The sequence below is a fragment of the Lepisma saccharinum genome, chromosome 25 (genome assembly GCF_977018435.1).
Source record: "Lepisma saccharinum chromosome 25, izLepSacc3.1, whole genome shotgun sequence".
Lineage (NCBI taxonomy): Eukaryota > Metazoa > Arthropoda > Insecta > Zygentoma > Lepismatidae > Lepisma > Lepisma saccharinum.
This window is the reverse complement of record NC_139253.1, coordinates 51465226-51483325: the sequence shown is the minus strand read 5'-3', so window position 1 is coordinate 51483325 and position 18100 is coordinate 51465226. Positions and strand designations below refer to the sequence as shown.

Here is an 18100-nt window from a genome sequence, read left to right as displayed (position 1 = left end):
TTCTTCTTGATGTATTTCCTACTTTTCTTTATTTTCACTTTTCTCTCTGACCAGGTGGAAGATGAAGGTTATGTGTCACCAAGTCTAGAAAACTCATATGCAGGGTCTAATGCCAGTGATTGTTGGCTGGACATCGACAAAGTGGAATTGCCAAAATGTAGGAACTGGGAAACATTTGGAAAGTTGAACCCTGCAAAGGAAGATCCATTCCTTATGGAGTCAGGATCGGAAACCGTTCATAAAATGTGGAAATTAGAGAAGAAACAGCAAAGACTACAAAACCCAGAGAAGAACATTAATTTATCCTTAAGGCGAATATCAATTAAAGACCTGTGTAGGGATCTGCAGTTCCTGCTTGTTGGTGTGGAATCATGTACATTTCAGTATGATCAGGTATGTGATGCGATTTATAATTTTGAATTTCAAGTGCTAGTACCATGTGCTACAAATAACATTATGTAATCTTGTACCTTCATCACAGAAATTGAAATTAAATATTTCCAACATTTCATGGTCTTGTTTGCATCACCAGCAACTGAGAGGTTGATGAAATTAGTTCCTTGGAAACTATTCATCTTCTGTAAACCAGAATGGAAATATAAAGTAAAGATATTGTTGCCAGGTTTTGCAATGTTGTATATTTTACACAAAAAAGTTCCTTTTGTGATATTTTGTATCTTTTGAATTGTGGGCACCCCTGAATACCAGAGATTTCAAAATATATTGATATAAATTTTTAAAATTGATATTGTTTGATTTCTACTTGTACTGGGGTGGTCTAGTCGGTAAGGCATCTGACTGCTATGTGGGAGACCCAGGTTTGATTCCCAGGGTGGGTGATCTAAGGTCGGAATTCTTCCAGCCTTTTACTTGCATAAAGTGGCTCTGGGGCTTACCCAGCCTCAAAATGGTGTAGTGGTAACGTCATCACCTTGTAATCAATGAGTCCCGGGTTCGACACCCAGTGGAGCCACATGGCACAGTGGTTTGGACCCCACTTTAAACTGTAGATCCAGTCCTGATTAACCTTCCTGTGCATAAAGTGGACTTAAAACAACAAATCAAGTTTTGCATACAATATTGTAAGGATGAACTGGTTAGAAAGTTTTGCTGATACCAATAAACTACTAATATGAAATTTACTGATAACGTATGCAGTATATAGTTGTAAATGCTCATTTGGGTACAACAGGTTTATTAACCCTGTTGTTTCCCATATGGATCTTTGAAAATGAAGCTCCATATTTAGGCATGCACTTTTCAAAACCTGGACATACGAATTATAAATTTATATTTTTATAAGTAATAAACAAAAGGCGTAATTTTGAACTAAATTACAGGCTATTTGATAAATCAGTAAAAAAAAATGGTAATTTTACAGATAAATCAATATGCCTGTATCAGCTGATACCGATAGAGTCCCTCCAAACATGATGACCATTGAAAGTATTAGTGCCCTTTCATTTTATACATTAAAACTGATGGACTAGTTAATTGATACCCTATGTATGTGCTTCATGTGATAGAATAGAAAGGTCTTTTTATTTACTTCAGAGTGAGGTTCAGCCTTCGGCTGAAAGATAACTTTCAGTCAGCTTAGATAACCTGCATGTTGAAATTTCTATTCCCCCTTTTTTGCAGTGAAATATGATGATAATACTCTATGAACTTGTTGATATATTTTATACTACTTCTGATTATATAAAAGATTCTCACAAATTATTTCTTACTTATTCCATGCAGGAATCGCAAAGATTTGTGCTAAGAGAGGGAACATGTACAGATGGACTTTCTCCTGAATCGTTGGTGAACTTTAGCAGAGATTTCATTCTTTGTGGAACTTGCTGTAGAAGACTTCAAAATATGGTGTGCCTCACCCCATACGTGACACCAGTAAGACGTCGAGGATTAATTTTCCAAGCTATGTGCGATAGTTTGAGGCGTTACCTTCACTACTTTCGAGGATTTGTTCTCTCCATTACAAAGAAACATTCGCTTGTGGAATGGCATCGTCGGATACAAGTCATAAAGATTCAGCTGGTGGCACTTGTGAAGTTGTGTAAATTGGATGACGAGACGGAAAGTTCTATTTCTGAGGGAGTGAATTTGTTAATATATATTTATGAAGAGGCTATGAGAGTGACAAAAATGGACATTGCACACATCCTCTATTCGATTCTCAGATCTTGTTGTCATGTTTACTTCAGGTAACTTTATCTATTTCTGTTGTTAGATCGTAAGTAATGGTAATATTCTGTGAATATAGTGGAACCTCGATTTAATGTTCCCAGCATTTTCCTGATTTTAAGTTTTTTCAACTTGGTCCCTTGAAGAAGAAAACGTAAAATCGAGGTTTCACTGTACTAGGATTGAGCCGATACCTATGCAGATACAGTAACTCCCCTCCCCCCGCCCCTCCGAGTTACATAAGTAATGCATTCCGTAAACCTTTACGTAAGTCTAATTTGAAAATTGCTTAAGTGTAACTTCATAAGAAACTGCAATATTTATTATTATTATATGTATAAACATATATATATAAAAGAAAGGAGGGCCAAAAGGGTTAAATAGAAAGCAAAGAAGGAGAAATGAAACACTCACCAGACAGCAATAGAGTCTGTGAAAATTCAAATTTTTTCCACTGTCTGGTGTTTGTTTGCTTTCTCTTTCCTTACTTTATATATATTATTTACACAGTATTATTTTATAAATGAAACATCATTCAGCAGTATTTACTTGGATATAAACTATAAAAGTATGAAAAATATATAAAAGAATATGAAAACAAACTGAAATCACACTTTTCAATTAAAAAAAATGTCTTATGACAGCTACATACAATTATTACGTAACTGCGAATTTACGTAAATCGCATATTGTACTGTACTGTACTATTGATTGCCACTGACACCGATACCAATGTTTGAAAATTTTAACCAATTAAAGGTTGTTGAAAATATTGATAAATATTAATGAGCGAGTATTTCAGTACAATTAAGAAGCATCTGTTTACCAGAGTTTGCTTCAAAATATTTAAGGTGTTGATCATAATATTAAAATACATGTTATGTAATTAAATAATACAGTTTTTTACACAATACAAAGTACTGATGCAAAATAAATTTTTAATTTTGGATAATTTCAAGGGTGATAAACTCTGCAAAAGTGTTATGCGTAATTTTTGCAGATCCCACGAAAGATCAAAATGCTGGAAATATACCGGCCATGATCGGGAAATAAAATCCACCTGTACATTCCAATACTGATACAATAGCATGAGATTCGACTCAGCCCTAGTAAATACAATTCTCAAGTTTTTATTAATAATAATACATAATTCACTATTAGGTCCCTATAAATTAAGCATATGTAATGGATAATCAAGTGATTTTATGTTATTGTGAACAAATAGTTAAAACAGCAGACACAGTGACTGAGATCTCTTAAGTATTTGACTGATGGTCCCTCCACCAAAGGCTCCAGGTTCAAGTCATGCCTGAGCTTAAATGTTTCCTTATTAGTGTCCCTTCATCATTTTCATGTAGTCATCACATATCCTCCTTGTCATGATTCATTAAAAGTGGCAGAAAAGCAACATAAAGATAGAAAAATTGAAATAAGTTCAAGAGATGTACAGGGTGTTTCCGTGACTATGTTACAAACTTTCAGGGATGATGGGAGGAGACAAAAGCATCAATATGAGATAAGCAACATCTGTCCGGAAAAGCCTTATTCAGAAGTTACAAGCCAAAACCATAGTGAGGAGAAGGGTTCAGCAAGTTGACCTGATCTGTTCCCACTTGATTTATTTTGTGGGGTCACGTAAAAGTGTTGTGTACAAGACGCCTGTGGATAATGAAGAAGAACTCCTGGCAAGAATCCTTGCTGCCAGTGACATCGCCAGAGCGACTCCAGGGATGTTAGAGCATATGCTACAAAGCTTCTTGCAATGCTGTCATGTCTGCATCGATGCTGGAGGATGCAATTTTGAACAACTGCTATAAAATCATTAATCTTGGCTAGTTATGTATGATGCAGTAATGGTAGGAGATAGTAATTTACTTGTTAAAGTTACAAACAGAGATATTTCTTCTTTTTCCATAACCATCCCAAATTTTGGTTAAACTTTGGTATTGTTGAGACTGTTTTATGCTCAGATGGGCTAATCGGGACTGGACCTACAAGTAAAGTGGGGCCAGAGCCACTGTGGTAGTTTCGCATCCTGGAAAAATGGACTGCATAGAACCTTCTACCTTCCAACAACAGTTTTGATTTGACTGGAGCATTTTCGGACTGAGTTTCCTTATCTCTCATGTCCATAAACAAACAACATATCTACTAGTTTGTCAAGATCACACCCTCTTTCCTTTTGTGGGGTTCCCCTACAAGTTTGTGGGTTGCATACCTTTCATGTCAGAATGGTTTTGGAACCCCTGAAACTTCTGAACGAGTCGTTTCCGGACAGGACTTTCTTATCTCATATTGATGCTTTTGTCCCCTTCCATCATCCCTGAAAGTTTGTAACAAGGCCACGGAAACACCCTGTATGTGTTGAAATTATATTTAAGACTGCTGTAACACACGTGCACATACAATTCCTCCCAGTGATGGGAGGAATTGGACCCTAAATAGTGATTATTAGCCAATAAAGATCTGTTGGATCATTCATGAAGATGCTGATAATTGTACAGATCCATTACTTCATAAATAGTGGGTTATTTTCTTATGGATTCTCTAATTAATTTTAAATAGTCCTCGTGTCCCCACATCTGGTCACATCAATTGATTAAGAAGGTGAAATCAACAATCAGATTATGCACATAATACTTGTTTTATTTTATTTCAGTCTGGTACACTTTCAATTATTGGGGTACTGTATGGGTATGTGTGAAAAATTAATATCAGTGCAATGATAATATTTTGACAGGGTATCTGTCAGGAGTTACTGCCAATGTAATTAAATGTAGATTCTTCATGAATTTTCATATACAGATATGAAAAATTAACCGTATCAAGATATCATTATGAACAGCTGGAAATATATTTTATTGTGTGTTCATCAAAGTTGTTTCATGTTTGTGTTTAAAGTCAGTGGAAATGTATTTTACCCAAGAGATCTAAAAAGTATGAAGGGAATTTTAATATTATGGAAACATTCACCACACATTACAAAAACAAGAAAATTAACATACATTACCTTTAGACCGCAATGTATGGGAAGATACGTAGTATATTTAAAACTTAAGTGGTAAAATTTGGTTTACAAATTTAACCTCGGAATAAAATTCATTACAGAAAATGACTATGTATATAAGGTAAATAGATTAAACAACGAGCAACATGAAAATAAAAATAACATGGATTGTGGATATCTGTTTATGCATTTTTCAAGAATCTTTTAAATAAACCATATATAAATGGCTGCTATACAGGTAACAAAACTATGAAAGCACTCTGCCTTATTGATTCTTGACTTACTTGACTTAATTCCTGTTGTTTCCTGTGGAACATAGGGCATCAACAAAGTATCTCCACCTGGTCCTACTGATGGCAATTCTCTTTTCAGCATGCCAGCTCTTTCCTTCCTCCAATGCCTCAGCATGAGCAGATCTTTGCCATGTCTGTCTTCTTCCCTGCAGGTTCCAGTCTAGTGCCTCTCTCTCTCTCAACAGCCTCATTTTCCTTCCTCAACGTAACCTCTATCAAATTCCATTGTCGCTGCTTTATCTGTATGGGCACCTCTGTTTTTCCAGTCTTTTCCCAAAGTTCTTGGTTTTGAATCACTTCTGGCCAATATATATTCATAATTTTTCTCAGGCAGTGATCAGACATAACATTACTGCGAAAAATACTAAGTTTGGTCTTCATAGATATTTTCTTGTTTTTCCATACTGGATAGAGCCTCACAAAGTTGCCATTTGCTTTTTGGATACGTTGAGAAACATCCTGTGCAGCCCCTCCCATCATCTGCCACCACCATCCACATCTTCAATAATCTCTTCACCAATACTAAATGGGTCTGTTTTTGTGGAGTTAATCCTCAGTGCCTTGGTCTTCTTCAAGTTAAATCACAAGTCCTACTTTTTTTGCATTTCCTATCAAATCTGCCAGTTTTCTTATTGATTCAGTCCTTATAAATAGTATGAAGGAAAAATAAAACTGAACGAAAGGGATCTTTCAGTATTTTATCTTCAAAATATAATAGTAGAACTTGAAAATGTACGTTGATCTTTTGTTAATAAAAATCATATTCACTTAAGAGCAGCAGCTACAAGAAGTATTGCCTTGAAAGAAAGAAAAAAAAGTTTCAAAACATTTTCTACAAACTTAGAAACCCCACATTGTAAGTAAAGTTTTTTTAAATATATTTTTGTTGATTAAAAAATATAACCTACTATGTATCGGATTTAAAATTATGGATAATTGACTGATGGTCCCTCCACCAAAGGCTCCAGGTTCAAGTCATGCCTGAGCTTAAATGTTTCCTTATTAGTGTCCCTTCATCATTTTCATGTAGTCATCACATATCCTCCTTGTCATGATTCATTAAAAGTGGCAGAAAAGCAACATAAAGATAGAAAAATTGAAATAAGTTCAAGAGATGTACAGGGTGTTTCCGTGACTATGTTACAAACTTTCAGGGATGATGGGAGGAGACAAAAGCATCAATATGAGATAAGCAACATCTGTCCGGAAAAGCCTTATTCAGAAGTTACAAGCCAAAACCATAGTGAGGAGAAGGGTTCAGCAAGTTGACCTGATCTGTTCCCACTTGATTTATTTTGTGGGGTCACGTAAAAGTGTTGTGTACAAGACGCCTGTGGATAATGAAGAAGAACTCCTGGCAAGAATCCTTGCTGCCAGTGACATCGCCAGAGCGACTCCAGGGATGTTAGAGCATATGCTACAAAGCTTCTTGCAATGCTGTCATGTCTGCATCGATGCTGGAGGATGCAATTTTGAACAACTGCTATAAAATCATTAATCTTGGCTAGTTATGTATGATGCAGTAATGGTAGGAGATAGTAATTTACTTGTTAAAGTTACAAACAGAGATATTTCTTCTTTTTCCATAACCATCCCAAATTTTGGTTAAACTTTGGTATTGTTGAGACTGTTTTATGCTCAGATGGGCTAATCGGGACTGGACCTACAAGTAAAGTGGGGCCAGAGCCACTGTGGTAGTTTCGCATCCTGGAAAAATGGACTGCATAGAACCTTCTACCTTCCAACAACAGTTTTGATTTGACTGGAGCATTTTCGGACTGAGTTTCCTTATCTCTCATGTCCATAAACAAACAACATATCTACTAGTTTGTCAAGATCACACCCTCTTTCCTTTTGTGGGGTTCCCCTACAAGTTTGTGGGTTGCATACCTTTCATGTCAGAATGGTTTTGGAACCCCTGAAACTTCTGAACGAGTCGTTTCCGGACAGGACTTTCTTATCTCATATTGATGCTTTTGTCCCCTTCCATCATCCCTGAAAGTTTGTAACAAGGCCACGGAAACACCCTGTATGTGTTGAAATTATATTTAAGACTGCTGTAACACACGTGCACATACAATTCCTCCCAGTGATGGGAGGAATTGGACCCTAAATAGTGATTATTAGCCAATAAAGATCTGTTGGATCATTCATGAAGATGCTGATAATTGTACAGATCCATTACTTCATAAATAGTGGGTTATTTTCTTATGGATTCTCTAATTAATTTTAAATAGTCCTCGTGTCCCCACATCTGGTCACATCAATTGATTAAGAAGGTGAAATCAACAATCAGATTATGCACATAATACTTGTTTTATTTTATTTCAGTCTGGTACACTTTCAATTATTGGGGTACTGTATGGGTATGTGTGAAAAATTAATATCAGTGCAATGATAATATTTTGACAGGGTATCTGTCAGGAGTTACTGCCAATGTAATTAAATGTAGATTCTTCATGAATTTTCATATACAGATATGAAAAATTAACCGTATCAAGATATCATTATGAACAGCTGGAAATATATTTTATTGTGTGTTCATCAAAGTTGTTTCATGTTTGTGTTTAAAGTCAGTGGAAATGTATTTTACCCAAGAGATCTAAAAAGTATGAAGGGAATTTTAATATTATGGAAACATTCACCACACATTACAAAAACAAGAAAATTAACATACATTACCTTTAGACCGCAATGTATGGGAAGATACGTAGTATATTTAAAACTTAAGTGGTAAAATTTGGTTTACAAATTTAACCTCGGAATAAAATTCATTACAGAAAATGACTATGTATATAAGGTAAATAGATTAAACAACGAGCAACATGAAAATAAAAATAACATGGATTGTGGATATCTGTTTATGCATTTTTCAAGAATCTTTTAAATAAACCATATATAAATGGCTGCTATACAGGTAACAAAACTATGAAAGCACTCTGCCTTATTGATTCTTGACTTACTTGACTTAATTCCTGTTGTTTCCTGTGGAACATAGGGCATCAACAAAGTATCTCCACCTGGTCCTACTGATGGCAATTCTCTTTTCAGCATGCCAGCTCTTTCCTTCCTCCAATGCCTCAGCATGAGCAGATCTTTGCCATGTCTGTCTTCTTCCCTGCAGGTTCCAGTCTAGTGCCTCTCTCTCTCTCTCAACAGCCTCATTTTCCTTCCTCAACGTAACCTCTATCAAATTCCATTGTCGCTGCTTTATCTGTATGGGCACCTCTGTTTTTCCAGTCTTTTCCCAAAGTTCTTGGTTTTGAATCACTTCTGGCCAATATATATTCATAATTTTTCTCAGGCAGTGATCAGACATAACATTACTGCGAAAAATACTAAGTTTGGTCTTCATAGATATTTTCTTGTTTTTCCATACTGGATAGAGCCTCACAAAGTTGCCATTTGCTTTTTGGATACGTTGAGAAACATCCTGTGCAGCCCCTCCCATCATCTGCCACCACCATCCACATCTTCAATAATCTCTTCACCAATACTAAATGGGTCTGTTTTTGTGGAGTTAATCCTCAGTGCCTTGGTCTTCTTCAAGTTAAATCACAAGTCCTACTTTTTTTGCATTTCCTATCAAATCTGCCAGTTTTCTTATTGATTCAGTCCTTATAAATAGTATGAAGGAAAAATAAAACTGAACGAAAGGGATCTTTCAGTATTTTATCTTCAAAATATAATAGTAGAACTTGAAAATGTACGTTGATCTTTTGTTAATAAAAATCATATTCACTTAAGAGCAGCAGCTACAAGAAGTATTGCCTTGAAAGAAAGAAAAAAAAGTTTCAAAACATTTTCTACAAACTTAGAAACCCCACATTGTAAGTAAAGTTTTTTTAAATATATTTTTGTTGATTAAAAAATATAACCTACTATGTATCGGATTTAAAATTATGGATAATTGAGTTTGGACTCCAATTAAAAACTAACCAGTAGACCTACATAAAAACATGTTACATCAAAATTTGGCTTATTCAATTCTGTGTTAATCTATGCTATTTTTTTTTTCGAGTATGCCTTCGATTTTTTATGTTTGTGAGAACAAAGAAAGTGCCAATTTTTTTTTCTTCAAAACTATCGCTGTCTTTGAAATTCTATAAATAAAAAACTGGTGGTCCGATCGTTATCAAATTTTAATACAGTGCATGTAGAAAAGTTTTCAACACAATATTTAATTTTCAGATTTTTAAAATTGTTCAAAAAACTGTTCTTATCAATTTTCTGAAACAACTTTTTCTTAGTATTGGGTAGTCCTGCAAATACAATATTGGTCTTGTTTTCAAGTTCTTTGCATCTGTTTTTAAAATCCATTATCATTGTCAATTCACATTGCGTACATTTTGTACATTTTGTTATTCAACGGAGTAAAGATGTAAATGGAACATGGCAACACCACACACAGCGATGTCCGTTGAACCGTGGAAACTGCAGGTTGTTACTGTAAATCAGTCCATGCGATGTTGCCACAATTCATTAGCATAAATTATCGCAGAATTGAATAAGCTAGATTGCTACTGGTTGAATTTTAATTTGAGTCTAAGTTTGAGTATCCATAATTTGTAATCCGATGGTAGATGAACAGCCAGAACCATTACTTCCAGGATGGCAGAGAAAATCATAAGATAGGAGTGCAGCACTACTTTACTTTATATGGAAACTAAAGTATAGTTCATTTTTATTGTAAAGTTTAATTCAGGTACTCACATTTTCCGCAAAGCTATTTTAGGTAATTTTCTATTAATTTCGGTAGCCACTGCCACCATCCTCGTTGGAATTCGTTGTGTCGTTGCTTGGTGCGTTTCTGCTGTTTCTTCCTAAATCGCTGCTAGGTGTGTTGTTGTCACCTGTATGTCTGCGTATGTGTCATCTGATGTTCACCGGTGTTAATTGCTGCAGTAAGGGAAGCCAGGCGTGGTGTGCCTGACCACTATCTATGTTGAGTTCATGGTTGTAGTGCATGATGGTGTGTGTTTCTTTGATTTTTATGTCTATGAGAGTGTGTGCTTTGTACTTGACATGCATTTTTTCGATTTTATGGTTGTGGAATTTGATATGCTTTGCAAGTCCAGTGGTGGGTTGGGCCGTTTTTGCATTTGATATGTGCTGCTAAACAGCAGACGACACATACGCAGACATACAGGCGACAACAGCACACCTAGCGGCGATTTAGGAAGAAACAGCAGAAATGCGCCAAGCAACGACACAACGAATTCCAACGAGGATGGTGGCAGTGGCTACCGAAATTAACCTCTTGAATCCCAGCCTGTAGATAGAGAGCAGAATCCCACGACCATGCTATGTGGTGAGCATTAGGCGACACCCAGCGATAGTGCAAACAAATCATCTATTATCACATTGGTTGCAAATTCCATAATATTTGTATTCATATGATTAGAATTAAGATTATTTTGAATTTGAATTTAAAGTTTTGGGTGCGTCAGCACTTAGGCTATTTTGCACCCGTCACATTATATGGGGTCCAGCCCATTACCATATATAAAATAGCATAATTGCAATGTCATGTTATTAAAACAAATATTCTGACTTTCGGTAAAAACTGAGGCTGTAAACATACACTCAGCACACACAAGGAGAAAAGAACAGGACAACACACACAAATTGTACTGGCCATAGTGCCAGTCGCCAGAGCCTCGTTAGTCTGCAAAATGCAGTCCAGGGTGTACTATGTGGAAGTGAGGTTGACAATTGGGTGTACTATGAGGAAGATCACCCCAGAATTAACATTATTCAGTCCCCCATCAGACACATGTAAAGGGGTGTTGAAAAACAAATAAAAAATGTGAAAATCCAAAATATATTGAAAAATTGAATACAGTGTGTGGCTAACATGAACTATGGTGGTCTTCCACATCGGATATATCTGAATATTCAGACTCACTACAGTCACTCTCCTCTTCTTCCAGAACATAATCCAACGAACTACTATCCTCCTCCATATTTTTCTGCTAAAAAACGCCTAACTAACTAATGAAACGTGTAAGTAATGCCTAAAACATTCAGGTCTCCTCAATAGCATGGTTACTTACTTTCAGCAACAAATGGCATAACGAGCGTGCTTTGATCATTGCTTGTAATAGTCACGTGCTCAAATGACAGCATAGCAACACGTAGACTTCGGCCCTTCCCAACCAGAGGCATTTGTACGTTTTCTTGGCCATTACCATGCAAGAATATTTCCTATTTGGCCAATAGTACCAGCTACGTACGGGCCGTACGTAGTGGTAGGAGAGCATGCAGACTAGACTACGTACGGGCCGTACGTAGTGGTAGTGAAGAGGTTAATAGAAAATTACCTAAAATAGCTTTGCGGAAAATGTGAGTACCTGAATTATCTATTACCGCACCACGTCTCTCATTCCCATAGTATGAAAGTGAAGTTTAAAAAATGAAAATTGAAGTTTTACTCTCAAAATATTATATTGAGTGATTTAGTTTATTCTACTTCTGCCTTTTATTTGTAGGTTTTTGGAAAAATGGATCTTCCAAGGGATTTTGAATGACCATTATGGAGAATTTTTTGTCCGTGCAAGACCAGAATATATTGTTTGTGAAAGTAGGCGGTATTGGACCAGAGGATTTGAAATAATTCATAATGTTCCAGCATTTTTGAGTGGACTGGAAAACATGATATTTCAATGTGGAAAGTCAGTTCATCTTTTGAAGTTGTGCTGTCCAAAGGTAAAAATATTTTATGTGTTGCACATATTTTTTCTCATGTGCAAATATTGTAAAATAAAATAAAGTTATTAAAACTAGAACTGTTATCAGGAAGTATTCAAATTAAATCACCAAAAGCAGCTGATACCTTTAGAGATAAAGATATCACACAAGTTCTGCAAAATGTCTCACTACACCTTTGGTAAGTTTCATTGTCCTAGAATTTTATAAAAATGTGTAATAAATAGCTAACTTGATATTATGATGATCCCATATGTAAGCCAAAATCTGGTAAATTAATTTGAAGTAGTTGCAATGAAAATACTTATTTAGTAATATATACGAATATTATGAAATGTTGAAGTATCATTATTGGTGGTCAGTTCAGAATGTTATTGCCTCAGCCCTATAAAATCTTTCACTTAACCATAATATTTACAATAATGTGATAAACATTTATTGGTAATTTTATATATAGAAATAGGAATGTTACCGTATTTATGCGTGTATAATGCACATTTTTTTCCAAAATTTTTGGCCCCATCCCCCCCCCCAAAAAAAAAAACTGTGGTGTGTGCTGAAATCACGCATTTTTTGTCACTGCGTATAACATGTATATATCTACAGATTGTCTTTCTTTAGCAATAATAATTTTAAAAAATAACTTTTAAAAGCGAAATGGCCGTTTTCCATGAGTTTTCACTAAGTATTGGAAAGTTTTGCGACATCGAGAAAAGCAGAACCGTTCTGGTGGCATTCAAGCGGTATTTTTCGCGGGAAATAACTTCCACAAAAATTGTTCTTTGCACTCATTTTATTCGCACTCATTCCCTTCACAAGCACTCTACCGCTCGCAAGTGGGTCTGATCTAGAAATAAACACCAGACCATGCTTCAGTGATATACAATAGCACTTGACCTCTGCCCTTCCCTCCCCCAAGCACACTGCAGCCCACGGCTGCTACCCAAAACGCCAGGCTTGTTTTGCCATTGTGATTTCGTTTGCTCTTGAATACGCGAGAAGAGATCGAATATGCTTGGATGTTATTTTAAATCGACCTTGTAGCGAACAACTTCCGGTAACCGCTTTAATTCAAAACATGGTCTTTGTTCCCTGTAACACTTCATAAAGAAATGAAAATGTTAGAGATAATCAAAGCCACATAGGCCAACTAAAGATCGTCAAACCTCTTAATGCATTTTCATCCAGGTTTCCGCAAAATCTCACTTCGATCTTACATGCATCATAACTCCCGTTTACCACTTTATACATTTTCATAACTGTGCCGATGTCCTAATATTTGCCAAAAGTGCTCCGTTGGCCGAGTGACTTCTCCCTCTTTTCTTCTTAGCAAACGTTTAGGGGTGGGGGGATGATGATTGATTTCTTGATCGTGTGTGCACACAGGCTGATTGCAGGCAAGGGTGGAAGTGGATCGCTCTTCCTTTCCTTTGACTTCTAAAATGGGCAACCAGTTCTGGATGCATTCTTGAAAACGAATAAAAACCATTGGACAAGTAAAAAAAAAGTCCCCCCCTTCCAAGCTCATACTCTGCCACTGGTCTGCACGGCAATGTAATAATTGCAGAATTCAGGTCCTATTTTTCTCTCTCTTTTTTTTAATGCTATTGAAATATTGCCCGTATTATTGTCTGTTGCAAGGTAAAACGTAAAGAAAGGGTCATTTCTTTCTTCTTCACACAGATGATAAAAGTTCCACCTTCGACAGTTGCGTTATCTTTGAAATACGGAGGATTTTCCCTTCGACCACCTGTTGCTCGAACTTCCAGCCGGTCGCCTTGTTTTTACGCTGCAGCTGGCGCCAGTGTTTTGTCTAGTGTCTGAGTTGTCGCTTGCCGATAACAGCAATGACTTCATCCAGCGTGAAGGCAAAAGTCATTGTTTTGAATCTCGCAAAGCTGTTTTGATTTGACGATAATGAAATTCGATCTTCAGAAAGAAAAATAAGAGTTAAAACAACTTCATGTTCTGCACCTTCTGATAAACAAAACTGTAAATTTTATTTTGCATCTGACACGAGGATAAACTTCCTTAAAACTCAGAGCAAGGAAATGCACACAATATAATCATCGCTTATCTTCAGAACCATTCATGGTGAGGGGGGGGGGGGGGTTGCTCAATGTGTTAGCTGAGAACGATTTAAAAAAGAGTATTCAATGTATAAGCTGACACCGATTAACGTGAGAGTAAATAACGATCTCCCATTTTGATATCTGAAAATGCACAGGTTTCATAAAGCTTGTTTTGTGTTCATTTTATGCTTTTGGGCTAATCAGGACTAAATATACAGTTTCACTTTAGTGAAATCCAATTCCAAACCAAAATGATTATCGAGTGCGACACTGTTCAATGTGTCTTAGAATACGCATTGGGTGCAAACAGATCGCAAGTTGCGTGTTTCCTTTTTCAGGCTGGCTTACAATTCAAGTCGAGGAAGAGTATGGACTGCTCCCTGGAATGGGGAGGGGGTGAATTAGAAGTTGGTCGAAGGAAGGAAAACTACATTTTTACGATGTATTTTACACAGCCGAACCAAAATGAAATTTACAGCCCCACTTCTTTTTTCTTTTCTTTGTGTGTGTGTGTGCGTAGAAAGGTAAGATTTTCCGAGAGATCTTATCTTACCAGTTCATCTTGTAACAGACAATGCTCTAGTAGACCCGTATTAAATCCAACATTCATTCTCCCCGATTATCTCCCGATAATCATTATTGGTGCAAATTGCAATAACGACCCCTTCGAAATAACTACCTTTTTCCCGGGAATTGTGAAAGGTCTTTGTATCGAGAGTTCATTGTAACAAATATGAAGGTAAAATAATTATGTCAACACTTAACAAATACAAATAACTACTGTATATGCACTATTGCAGCTTGACTCACGTAAATAAAGTTTACACTTAATTTCGTCATTCACTCCCAATTACTAATACAAGCTGTCTGAAATGTCCTCACTTCCATCCATCTTGTTTGATATTCCCATTAACTTTTGATCACCATTTCCAGAGAGATGGAGTTCCATGCCTCACGAACCCCATTCACAAACAATCGGCAGCGACGCATGTTTCACCCTCCCACTTGGTGAGAGTTCATGCTGCGTTGATGTCATCCATCTATTGTAAGCATCAGGCACTGCGACCTTGAACAGGCAGTTGATAACTTTGCTCCCTCCTCTCCTATGAAAAGCCTAACATCTGGAAGTTCAAGGTCGCATGGTGAATGCAGCAGCTACGAAAGCAAGGAAAATCTCGTTTTTATGATCTACTAATGAATTTGAAATGAAATACGTAAATGTTAGTCCGACACTAAGAAAGCCATTTCTGGGACCTGAATTGTACTGCGCATTATATAAGAGATATATTTTTTTGTTGCTTTTCCCCATCAAAAACGAGGGTGCATATTATACACGCAAGTGCACGTGTAAATACGGTAATTTCTCTTTGGTTATAAGTAAATGCATGTTGTCAAAGTTGAGTAAAAGCAATTTATTTTTCCTTTCAATTCATATGTATATGATTCAGGCTATTTGCTTCTATTTTGTACTTTGTAAACAATTTAATTGATTTCATTGTGTGTTCTTGGCAAAACATTGACAAAAATAATTTTTCTTCCTTTCTAACAGGATCCTTTGTGCCTGATTCTTCTCAATAGTTATCCTAAAATACCATGTTGCATGCGTAATTCTGACCTCCAGAATTTAGTTAGCGATTGTGAAGAATACTTTGCACAAGTTTCTGACCACTGTGGACCAGATTTTGCAGTGGCGAATTTCGTTACACAAAGCAAACAGCATGACAAGGAATTTTACAAAATGATTCAAGAAGTTCAGCAAAAGAGACTAAAACAAATCCAGAGTAAGTCTAGAACTATTTTAAACTAATCATTTCACATAAGTTTACTTGTCTGACAGAAAATTTTCTGATAACTTTGTTATTTTTCAACAAACTGCTTCACCTGTTTCGTGGTAGTAAGAATACAGCAGAAGCTTTGAGGTTAAGCTTGGGCATGGGTGTTCCTTTGTGAGTTGAGTTGTTCTTTATCAGTTTTGTCATTCAGACTAATGTGGTGAGTCATAAGTGAAGCAGAATAAGTAGAAATAGATAGCTTGGAAATTTGAAAAGAAGTATAATATTTTTTTTTTACATTATAGGAATTGAGAATTCTCTTGGTGCTAGAAATTATATAAGAATTCCAAGTGCCCTCCAACACATGAAATTTCAAACAATTCAAGATACCATTATCATAGTGTGTTGCAATTGGTATGCAATTTTAACATAGAAACTTATTTATGAAATTATGGTAATTGTTTGTGAAACATGTGGCAATGTGAAGTTAAAAGTTGCAGTTCTTTTTAGTGATTGGAACTTCATATATATAAAATACTAGCTGATTACCCGGCATTGCCCGGGTATTTAATTATCCCAATCTTGTATTAGACAGGAAAATAATGAATTCTAACTATAGTGTAAAATGTAACTAATTTTATTTACAGGCATTTAAAAGTATAAGTACAGTATACAAATTATAAAGTAAAATCTTTTACAAATTCACTATAATATTAATTTAACTCAAAACTTGATTTTAAACAACATTTTTAGTTTCACCTCTAGGCACAAGAATAAATAAATTGAACGTCATTGGGAGTGTCACTATTCATCTTAGCGACCCTGAAAACTATGGATTCCAAACTAATATCAGTCATTTTCGGTTATTTTTACATGTCACCCCCTTTCCACCCCAACCCCTAGGGATGTCAGTGGTGTCTTACCCCCAAAGTATTTCTTACCAGATTGTAAGTCATATGTGTACCAAGGTTGGTTGAAATTGCTCCAGGCGTTCGAGAGTTATGCCGGAACAAACATATATACACACATATATTCATTTTTATATATAGAATAGAATAGATAGATTGAAATTTGGAAACAAATATAAGAAAAGAGAAAACTTAGGTGTTGACTTTGAAATATTTGAACTGAATTCTTTTGGATTTTTTTGTTGGGTGTTAGAGTAGCAGGGTGTCGACTAGTTTGGAAAATCTGGAACAGTCAAGGAATTTACTTTCTTTCTGGAAAAATCAATGTTTTTCTAGTAGATGAGAAATTAAATTTCCTACAAATAGGGAAGTTATGTTTTAGAGGAGAATATTCTACAACTTGGTACTGTGAGATTCTAAGTGTGAGTGTTTAGTTTACTTATATACTTACATTCTGTGTTCATGTGTTTAATGCACTAATGCATTGGTCTGGAAACTTTTGGTTCTTGCTTGAAAAGGCCCAGAAATTTTGTTTTTATGAAATTATAGACAACCTGAATAGCCCCTTTGACAATGGATTTTTATCAGGTTTCAAATACCACATGCAGATATCTTATTCTGCACTGTTCTACCGATTTGTGATAATAGCATGCTTGCAGGAAGGATAGGGAATGTAGAATTTCATGGATAATTCATGTTTCATAGAATGAAAGAGACATGATAGAAAATTAATATAGTGAAAGGAACACTTGTACAACAATTTCGTTAGTGTAAGTGCCAGTGACAACCAAAATTAATAGGCAAAGAAAAATACCAGTTTCACAGATAAGTGAGTACTTCCTGTCAGTAAAATATTCATAAATAATGCTTTAACAGACAAAGCTTTTAATTGAAGTATAATTTTTGTTCTTTTTAGTGGAGCGGCAATCATTGCAACATGCTCTAATAGCAAAGAAGCAGGTCCAGTTAGCAGAGCTGAGGGAGCAAATAGAATTAAGTGCTGCCAAGAAATCGCAGGAGAAACAGACAGAGTTAGAGGAACATCAGAAAATGATGCAAGAGTTACAGAGGATCAAAGACCGAGAAGAGCAAGAAAAAGCAAATGAAAAGTAAGTGCAATATTAAATTAAAGTGTGTCTATTTTCATTCTGTT

At 35.8% G+C, this 18100-nt stretch overlaps 1 protein-coding gene across 1 annotated transcript in view; it reads left to right on the top strand.

The window, feature by feature from the left end:
- Positions 1 to 18100, top strand: part of Grip163 (gamma-tubulin complex component 6) — a 65415-nt gene that overhangs the window by 19425 nt on the left and 27890 nt on the right. The window contains exons 6-10 of the mRNA XM_083112067.1: positions 55 to 393; positions 1744 to 2207; positions 11979 to 12195; positions 15817 to 16048; positions 17864 to 18056. Coding sequence (XP_082968193.1) covers positions 55 to 393; positions 1744 to 2207; positions 11979 to 12195; positions 15817 to 16048; positions 17864 to 18056 — 1445 coding nt within the window. The remainder of the gene's footprint in view (positions 1 to 54; positions 394 to 1743; positions 2208 to 11978; positions 12196 to 15816; positions 16049 to 17863; positions 18057 to 18100) is intronic.